Source organism: Ranitomeya imitator, chromosome 7 (assembly GCF_032444005.1).
Source record: "Ranitomeya imitator isolate aRanImi1 chromosome 7, aRanImi1.pri, whole genome shotgun sequence".
NCBI lineage: Eukaryota > Metazoa > Chordata > Amphibia > Anura > Dendrobatidae > Ranitomeya > Ranitomeya imitator.
Genome location: NC_091288.1, coordinates 192,348,580 through 192,359,082, shown reverse-complemented (window position 1 = coordinate 192,359,082; position 10,503 = coordinate 192,348,580). Strand labels below are relative to the sequence as shown.

The 10,503-nt window shown below is 52.6% G+C and overlaps 1 protein-coding gene across 2 annotated transcripts in view; it reads left to right on the top strand.

The window, feature by feature from the left end:
* Positions 1-3,490: 3,490 nt before the first annotated feature.
* Positions 3,491-10,503, top strand: part of ADAP1 (ArfGAP with dual PH domains 1) — a 116,517-nt gene continuing 109,504 nt past the window's right edge. Inside the window, exon 1 of one of the 2 annotated variants that reach the window (XM_069734266.1) lies at positions 3,491-3,883. In XM_069734266.1, the coding sequence (XP_069590367.1) occupies positions 3,799-3,883 (85 nt within the window). In that variant the 5' untranslated portion in view covers positions 3,491-3,798. The remainder of the gene's footprint in view (positions 3,884-10,503) is intronic. The other variant, XM_069734267.1, reaches the window with a different exon arrangement.

The following is a 10,503-nucleotide window of genomic DNA, read 5'->3' as shown; positions in this document are numbered from 1 at the left end:
TTTTATGCGCTAAACGCTCTCATTTTTCATATTTCTAGTGCAGTAATGCAGTTCAAATTTCGTGTTTTCAATTTGCATGTTTTAGCGCTGCAGTGTGCTGCCTTATTTACTTAACTATATACGAGTTGGCGACTCTGGGTTCAGCACCTGTTCACACTTAGTCTATGTTTGGATGTGCAGGTCAGGTTTTTGAAATGTAAGACTGAACAGGTGCACAGCAATGTCGTTTTTATATTGCTGTGCATTACATTCATCTTATGGGGCGCGTATTCAGGCACCTGAAAAAGACGTTGTGTGCCCTCTAGAGTCCCATTATTCGGATTAGTGGGAGTACAAGTGGTTGGACGGCCCCCACTGATCAGCAGGCTGTCAACTATAATAGAGGTCCCCAACCTTTCTGACCTTGAGAGCCACATTCAGCTATAAAAGAGGGTCCCGAGCCACATTCAGCTCAAGAGTAAGAATATTATTATAAGACCCTATTGACATTTTTTTTTTGTTTTCAGTCTCTCATCTGCAGATTAGAATCAGACACAGCAGGGCAGCTCCCCAATCTGCAGCCCTCCCAGCCCCCCAATCTGCAGCCCTCCCAGCTCCCCAATCTGCAGCCCTCCCAGCCCCCCAATCTGCAGCCCCCCCAGCCCCCCAATCTGCAGCCCTCCCAGCCCCCCAATCTGCAGCCCCCAATCTGCAGCCCTCCCAGCCCCCCAATCTGCAGCCCCCAATCTGCAGCCCTCCCAGCCCCCCAATCTGCAGCCCTCCCAGCCCCCCAATCTGCAGCCCCCAATCTGCAGCCCCCCCAGCCCCCCAATCTGCAGCCCTCCCAGCCCCCCAATCTGCAGCCCCCCCAGCCCCCCAATCTGCAGCCCTCCCAGCCCCCCAATCTGCAGCCCTCCCAGCTCCCCAATCTGCAGCCCTCCCAGCCCCCCAATCTGCAGCCCCCCCAGCCCCCCAATCTGCAGCCCTCCCAGCCCCCCAATCTGCAGCCCCCCAATCTGCAGCCCTCCCAGCCCCCCAATCTGCAGCCCCCAATCTGCAGCCCTCCCAGCCCCCCAATCTGCAGCCCTCCCAGCCCCCCAATCTGCAGCCCTCCCAGCCACCCAATCTGCAGCCCTCCCAGCCCCCCAATCTGCAGCCCCCAATCTGCAGCCCTCCCAGCCCCCCCCAATCTGCAGCCCTCCCAGCCCCCCCCAATCTGCAGCCCTCCCAGCTCCCCAATCTGCAGCCCTCCCAGCCCCCCAATCTGCAGCCCCCAATCTGCAGCCCTCCCAGCCCCCCAATCTGCAGCCCCCAATCTGCAGCCCTCCCAGCCCCCCCCAATCTGCAGCCCTCCCAGCCCCCCAATCTGCAGCCCTCCCAGCCCCCCAATCTGCAGCCCCCAATCTGCAGCCCTCCCAGCCCCCCCAATCTGCAGCCCCCAATCTGCAGCCCTCCCAGCCCCCCCCAATCTGCAGCCCTCCCAGCCCCCCAATCTGCAGCCCTCCCAGCCCCCCAATCTGCAGCCCCCCAATCTGCAGCCCTCCCAGCCCCCCAATCTGCAGCCCTCCCAGCCCCCCAATCTGCAGCCCTCCCAGCCACCCAATCTGCAGCCCTCCCAGCCCCCCAATCTGCAGCCCTCCCAGCCCCCCCAATCTGCAGCCCTCCCAGCCCCCCCCAATCTGCAGCCCTCCCAGCCCCCCCCAATCTGCAGCCCTCCCAGCTCCCCAATCTGCAGCCCTCCCAGCCCCCCAATCTGCAGCCCCCAATCTGCAGCCCTCCCAGCTCCCCAATCTGCAGCCCTCCCAGCTCCCCAATCTGCAGCCCTCCCAGACCCCCAATCTGCAGCCCTCCCAGACCCCAATCTGCAGCCTTCCCAGCCCCCCCCCAATCTGCAGCCCTCCCAGCCCCCCCAATCTGCAGCCCTCCCAGCCCCCCCCAATCTGCAGCCCTCCCAGCTCCCCAATCTGCAGCCCCCAATCTGCAGCCCTCCCAGCCCCCCAATCTGCAGCCCTCCCAGCCCCCCAATCTGCAGCCCCCCAATCTGCAGCCCTCCCAGCCCCCCAATCTGCAGCCCTCCCAGCCCCCCAATCTGCAGCCCTCCCAGCCACCCAATCTGCAGCCCTCCCAGCCCCCCAATCTGCAGCCCTCCCAGCCCCCCCAATCTGCAGCCCTCCCAGCCCCCCCAATCTGCAGCCCTCCCAGCCCCCCCCAATCTGCAGCCCTCCCAGCTCCCCAATCTGCAGCCCTCCCAGCCCCCCAATCTGCAGCCCTCCCAGCTCCCCAATCTGCAGCCCTCCCAGCTCCCCAATCTGCAGCCCTCCCAGCCCCCCCCAATCTGCAGCCCTCCCAGCCCCCCCCCAATCTGCAGCCCTCCCAGCTCCCCAATCTGCAGCCCTCCCAGCCCCCCAATCTGCAGCCCTCCCAGCTCCCCAATCTGCAGCCCTCCCAGCCCTCCAATCTGCAGCCCTCCCAGCTCCCCCCAATCTGCAGCCCTCCCAGCCCCCCCCAATCTGCAGCCCTCCCAGCCCCCCCCAATCTGCAGCCCTCCCAGCTCCCCAATCTGCAGCCCTCCCAGCTCCCCCCAATCTGCAGCCCTCCCAGCCCCCCCCAATCTGCAGCCCTCCCAGCCCCCCAATCTGCAGCCCTCCCAGCTCCCCAATCTGCAGCCCTCCCAGCCCTCCAATCTGCAGCCCTCCCAGCTCCCCCCAATCTGCAGCCCTCCCAGCCCCCCCCAATCTGCAGCCCTCCCAGCCCCCCCCAATCTGCAGCCCTCCCAGCCCCCCCCAATCTGCAGCCCCCCAATCTGCAGCCCTCCCAGCTCCCCAATCTGCAGCCCTCCCAGCCCCCCAATCTGCAGCCCTCCCAGCTCCCCAATCTGCAGCCCTCCCAGCTCCCCAATCTGCAGCCCTCCCAGCCCCCCCCAATCTGCAGCCCTCCCAGCTCCCCAATCTGCAGCCCTCCCAGCCCCCCAATCTGCAGCCCCCAATCTGCAGCCCTCCCAGCCCCCCAATCTGCAGCCCTCCCAGCTCCCCAATCTGCAGCCCTCCCAGCTCCCCAATCTGCAGCCCTCCCAGCTCCCCAATCTGCAGCCCTCCCAGCTCCCCAATCTGCAGCCCTCCCAGCTCCCCAATCTGCAGCCCTCCCAGCTCCCCAATCTGCAGCCCTCCCAGCTCCCCAATCTGCAGCCCTCCCAGACCCCCAATCTGCAGCCCCCCAATCTGCAGCCCTCCCAGCTCCCCAATCTGCAGCCCTCCCAGACCCCCAATCTGCAGCCCTCCCAGCTCCCCAATCTGCAGCCCTCCCAGACCCCCAATCTGCAGCCCTCCCAGCCCCCCAATCTGCAGCCCTCTCAGCCCCCCCCCAATCTGCAGCCCCCCAATCTGCAGCCCTCCCAGCCCCATGGCCAGGCTAGGAAGTCCCAAGTCCTTATATGGTAAAACCTATGACGTCAGCCTTTCTAGTGTAGTACAGTAGTGAGATGAGGGAATGCCCGGCGCCTGCAGGTGGCGCCGCGGACACCAGGGGGCGCGCCCGAGCAGCGCATCTCCTCACGACTTTCTGCTATTTGGAGGAATGCGGAACCAGAAGTGTCAGGAGCCCAGTAGTCCAGTTTGAATGAGGAGACAGGAGGAGCCGGGCGGACGGTGACAGCCGAGGGCGGACGGTGACAGCCGAGGGCGGACGGTGACAGCCGAGGGCAGCCAGACCTGCAGCCATGAGGACGAGGTGAAGCCCCCTGCGGTAGCCCTTGTGTGTGTCAGTGTGTGGGGGAGGAGAGCAGAGGCAGCCGCAGATAACGGCATCCCTGCGCTGTGCACCATGGCGGAAGAGAGGAACCGGAGAGCCCTGCTGGAGCTGGCCCGCAAGCCGGAGAACACGGTCTGTGCCGACTGCCGGGCTGCAGGTAACCGCACTGCTCAGGGGTCCGGGGTGGGGGCGAGACCCTCACTGGGGGACACTTTGTCTCATGCAAGAGTTGTGTTTCTGCTGCTGCAGAACATCTTTAGCAAGTGCAGGTTAGATATAGCTCTGGATACGTTATGTCCTTCTTTATCTAGAAGTCATAGGCTGGCAGGTATCCAGACCAGCGGAGAAGTCCTGGGTATGTATGTACCCGTGCCAACCTATATGTCATAAGCGGGCATAGAGGTTATACCAGCGGAGAAGTCCTGGGTATGTATGTACCCGTGCCAACCTATATGTCATAAGCGGGCATAGAGGTTATACCAGCGGAGAAGTCCTGGGTATGTACCGGTGCCAACCTATACATCATAAGCGGGCACATAGGTTATACCAGCGGAGAAGTCCTGGGTATGTACCCGTGCCAACCTATACGTCATAAGCGGGCATAGAGGTTATACCAGCGGAGAAGTCCTGGGTATGTATGTACCCGTGCCAACCTATATGTCATAAGCGGGCACATAGGTTATACCAGCGGAGAAGTCCTGGGTATGTACCCGTGCCAACCTATATGTCATAAGCGGGCATAGAGGTTATACCAGCGGAGAAGTCCTGGGTATGTATGTACCCGTGCCAACCTATATGTCATAAGCGGGCATAGAGGTTATACCAGCGGAGAAGTCCTGGGTATGTACCGGTGCCAACCTATACATCATAAGCGGGCACATAGGTTATACCAGCGGAGAAGTCCTGGGTATGTACCCGTGCCAACCTATACGTCATAAGCGGGCATAGAGGTTATACCAGAGGAGAAGTCCTGGGTATGTATAGACACATGCCAACCTATACATCATAAGCGGGCATATAGGTTATACCAGCGGAAAAGTCCTGGGTATGTACCCGTGCTAACCTATATGTCATAAGCGGGCACATAGGTTATACCAGCGGAGAAGTCCTGAGTATGTATAGACACATGCCAACCTATACATCATAGGCGGGCACATAGTTTATACCTGTGCAGAAGTCCTGGGTATGTATGGACACATGCCAACCTATACGTCATAAGCGGGCACATAGGTTATACCAACGGAAAAGTCCTGGGTATGTATGTACCCGTGCCAACCTATATGTCATAAGCGGGCATAGAGGTTATACTAGCAGAGAAGTCCTGAGTATGTATAGACACATGCCAACCTATACGTCATAAGCGGGCATATAGATTATTCCAGCAGAGAAGTCCTGGATATGCATGGACACATGTCAACCTATACATCATAGGCGGGCACAGAGGTTATGCCAGCAGAGAAGTCCTGGGTATGTATGGACCATGCCAACCTATACGTCATAAGCAGGCACAGAGGTTAAACCTGCAGAGAAGTCCTGGGTATGTATGGATCCATGCCAGTCATAGGCTGGCATGCATTCTTACCTATGGGGAAGTCATAGGTTGGCATGCATTCTTACCTATGGGGAAGTCATAGGCTGGCATGTATTCTTACCTATGGGGAAGTCATAGGCTGGCATGTATTCTTACCTATGGAGAAGTCATAGGCTGGCATGTATTCTTACCTATGGAGAAGTCATAGGCTGGCATGCATTCTTACCTATGGAGAAGTCATAGGCTGGCATGTATTCTTACCCGTGGAGAAGTCATAGGCTGGCATGTATTCTTACCTATGGGGAAGTCATAGGCTGACATGTACTCTTACTTATGGAGAAGTCATAGGCTGGCATGTATCCTTACCCCTGGAGAAGTCATAGGCTGGCATGTATCCTTACCTACGGGGAAGTCATAGGCTGGCATGTATCCTATTCCCGTGGGGATATTATGGGCTGGCATAGTATACCAGCAGAGAAGTAATTGATGGGCATGTAGATGGACAGTGACTCCATACCTACAGAGTCCCGGAGTTTGTCTTCGTCTGTTTTCACGTCCTGTGCTATATATATATATATATATATATATATATATATATATAACAGTGGACTGGGGATTTCTGACATCACTTGCCGCAGGTGACAGCGTAGTGACAGCTCTCGCTGGGGGCGATGGATAACGGCAGGTTACTTTCAGAGAGATGTCACCCGCTGCCGTCTGTCAGGCGCAGGGCACCGTGGATTCTTGCATCTGTATACACTACAATGATGATGTGGTGGAAAGAATAAGGAACATTGTAACGACTTGTATGTCACATTCATAGAATCATAGAATGGTGGAGTTGGAAGGGACCTCCAGGGTCATCACGTCCAACCCTCTGCTCAATGCAGGAGTCAGTAAACTATCTCAGACAGACTTCCATTGAAGGAGAACTCACCACCTCTCTTGGCAGCCTGTTCCACTTATTGATCATTGTCAAAAAGTTTTTTGGGGGTGTGCATTGATATGAGGGCTCAGGAGAAAAGTTATGGCCCAAGTAGTATTTATATTTCACTGGTCAGTTTTGGAAATGCCAGTGATTCACTGATCAAAATGTTAAAGGCGTTGACCAGGATTCTTTTTTTTTTTAATTTACTATGGGGCTAAAAATTAACAGGCAAATGGTTACTAAAAGAGGCAACTATCTGCCTGTTGTGCCCAGCGCCGTCACGTCACCAGAGCAGCTCTTCTTCTTCTACTCTGTTGACAGGGTGTGACTGCCGACGTCATGCTGATTGACAGCCGGCTCCCCGCAGTTAGGCAGCGGGGAATCATCTGTCAATCAACATGTTATTGCCCATCAACAGAGCAGAGTGGAAAAGAAGCCGCTGCGTGACGTCAGTGGAAGCTGTTCAATCGCTGTCAGTGACAGCTCTGTGCCGACAGGAAAAGGCGCCGGGCACAACAAGCAGGTAATAACCAACTACTTGCCTGTTAGTGCTTAGGCACATTGTAAAAAAAAGTCCTGGATAACCCTATTAAGTCAGAGAAAACTTTGGATCTCTGAAATTAAAATGACTAGTTCCCTTTTGGCCAATTCAGATTTTATTAACGAGAATCCGTCATCCGTCGGGGTTTTTTTTTTTTCCCCATCTGAGAACACCATAATGTAGGGGCAGAGACCCTAATTCCAGTAATTTATCACTTACTGGGCTGTTTGCCGTAGTTTTGATAAATCCCTGATCTCCATGTTCTCTGAATGCTGATCTCTGTATAACCCCGCCCACACCACTGATTGGCAGCTTTCTGTGTACACTCTGAAGTTTGAGTTGAAGCGTGTATATAGAGAGAGCTCATGAATATTGAGGACTACATGACAGCAGGTTTACTAGTCCTCTAGTGATGATCTCCTGCTGATAAAACAATAATATATTTTTTTCAAAACTACAGCAAGCAGTTTAGTAAGTGACACATCGCTGGAATCAGTACATTATGCTGCTCTAAGATTACCTAGCAAAAAGCTGCTGACAGACTCCATTTAAAGCTGTTTTCCTACTATATGCATTCTTTAACTTTACTTTGAATAGGTAAAAAATGTATAATTGCTCAGGTTCGGACCACTGGGACTGGCGCGGATCCCAAAAAAGGGGTCCCAAAGTCCCTAGTGTGTTTGACCACCCTCTATTCACTTTTAGGGGACAGGAGGAGACAGCAGATCACTGTGCTCGGCTCTGTCCTATGGAAGTGAGTGGAGCTGTGGTTATGCAGGCGTATACTACCACATCGGTCACACAATAATAGATATATGTAGGTGGAAAGCTCCTTTAAATTGCCTCATTATAAGACTTATTAGAGGCAGACGAGCGTGCGGAGCGGACGATATAGGACTTCCATTGAAAACATTGCGTGTGTATTGTTGTAGGGAGCAATAATAAGAGAGCAATAATAAGGCTTTTCATAATGGCCGAGCACGAGACTACAAGAAGCGTGATTTACCACCCCACACAATGCAGGTGTCAGACCGCTATGATATAACTGTATTTTGGGGGGCCGTATAATAGCTGCGCTGCCCCTCACCCCCTTTTTTTTTTACATTGGCAGCTATATTCCAATACTTTGTATGATGGATAACCCTTTCTTACTTCTGTAAGACCTTTGTATCTGGACCAATGCATTGATTACACTGCAGCGATTTGTCCGTCACAGTGAGTGCCTTATAATGGGGGGAGTTTTCCCTGCGAATATACAGTCCCCTTCCGTCTCTGCTTTCCAGCCCATTCCATAAGAGTTGTGACAATATTATTCCTGTGTCATGGCGACCTCCTTTATTGTATAACTATTCGTGCTACCTAGGACTAGGGGAACACCCTCTCGTCATTTCTTATTTGGTTGTAGAAGCAGAGTCAAAAGCCGAACTTTGTCCCCCCCCCAAAAAAAAAAAAAAAAAAAAAAACCACAAACCCCCCCCCACCACCACCACATGAATAACTCCCCTGAACTATTAAGTTATGTTCATGCACTCTTTGCCGCGTTTTTCTTTCAGTATGTTTTTTCTTGCATAAAAAATGAGCAAAATGAATAATATTTCTAAAATCTCATTCATACGAGACATCTTTTTTTTTTTCTCTTAGTTTTTTTTTTTTTTTTTTTTGAGCTGCAGAGGGTTTTTATAAATCCGCAGCATGTCCATTCTTTCGACATTTTTTTGCAGCACTTTTAACACATTCAAATAAATGCGTAAAAATAAAAAAATGCATCAAATCCGCGTGTATTTTACACTACGGTTTTCCTGCCAAGAGATGCGTTTTTAATGCAAAAAAACCCCCCAAAAAGCGTGTGAACATATCCTTATCATGGGTGAAGAGATTCCTGCGATGTACCTTAATGATTATTTCTGAACTCTGGCATTTCCTAGGTGCACAGAGAAAGATCATTCGTAGATTGTTCTGTGTGAATAGCCTCTCATTGTTCTCGGCAGCGCATCATCCTGTTTACACAGGACGACGTGCTGCCGAGAAAAATCATTCTTAAGCCCACTTGAAAATTTTTTAGTTTATCGATGCTGCTGTTATATATAGAGGTCCTCTGGATTTTATAGCTTGTGGTTATGTTCTTTGTACACTATTTCTACAGTTATAAGCAGGCATACAGCGATGTCGGCACAGTGTACACGGTGTGAGCCAGCATATCCTTTTTTTTTCTGCATTACACAATTCTGTTATAGATGTTTGTATCTGTATTTTAATGACTTGACATAAACTCCGGGACTTCGCTACGTAACTTCCTGTTAAAGAGAATGACCTCTCTCCACACGTTTGGCTCCATGGTCTTCTGCTTTCATATTTCGGCTAAACCTTTTCCTTGTGCAATTACAGACCCCGCGCTGCAAGGAATTTTTCCTAGAAGTGCACGCTGCCTACACCTAAACAATGACAATAAATGTTGATGTCTGTATATATACGGTAATATAAATTCTCGCACTGCGGTCTGACCACAGGGGTCGAGGTTTTACGTTTCTGCAATTTACCTCAGTCCAAAGCCTCTCACCTAGCCAAATCAGTTCTCATACGTTGCACTGACGAGGGGCAATACCCTGAAACACCGTGTCTGCAAATTGAGATTCTTGGCTTTTATCCTGAGTCATATTGCAAGACTCGTCAAAGGGTCGATAGTGACTTGTCTTATTGCTACTTCCAACAGGTGGCGCTATAGAGTTCAAGTTCTCTAAAGAGGCAATTTGCATACTCCATTGAAGACACATTCTAAGAGAGCTTCATTGAGTCTCTAAGGGTTGCACAATATGCTTAAACATATGCTCCATATCTATGTAGACCATACCCTCAAAATGCATCCTAACTAATGCATTTGAATAACAAGTATTACATATGTCCCCTTCATTGCGCTCCAAAATGGATACAAGCTCAGACTCCAAAACACAGTAATGATGAATATCAGATTCCAAACTCTAAAAGGAAAGATTCACCCAAAGTACATCTGAGCAGACCTGAAGATAAACAGAGACCCCCCCGACCAGACCTGAAGATTAAAAGGGACCCCTGACCAGACCTGAAAATAAACTGGGACCCCTGACCAGACCTGAAGATGAGCAGGGACCCCTGACCAGACCTGAAGATGAGCAAGGACCCATAGCCAGATTTCAAGGTGAACAGGGACCCCTGACCAGACCTGAAAATGAGCAAGGACCCATAGCCAGATTTCAAGGTGAACAGGGACCCCTGACCAGACCTGAAAATGAGCAAGGACCCATAGCCAGATTTCAAGGTGAACAGGGACCCCTGACCAGACCGGAAGATGAACCAGGGAGCCCTGACCAGACCGGAAGATGAACCAGGGAGCCCTGACCAGACCGGAAGATGAACCAGGGAGCCCTGACCAGACCGGAAGATGAACCAGGGAGCCCTGACCAGACCGGAAGATGAACCAGGGAGCCCTGACCAGACCGGAAGATGAACCAGGGAGCCCTGACCAGACCTGAAGATGAACCAGGGAGCCCTGACCAGACCTGAAGATGAACAGGGACCCCTGACCAGACCTGAAGATGAACAGGGACCCCTGACCAGACCTGAAGATGAACAGGGACCCCTGACCAGACCTGAAGATGAACAGGGACCCCTGACCAGACCTGAAGATGAACAGAGACCCCTGACCAGACCTGAAGATGAACAGGGACCCCTGACCAGACCTGAAGATGAACAGGGACCCCTGACCAGACCTGAAGATGAACAGGGAGCCCTGACCAGACCTGA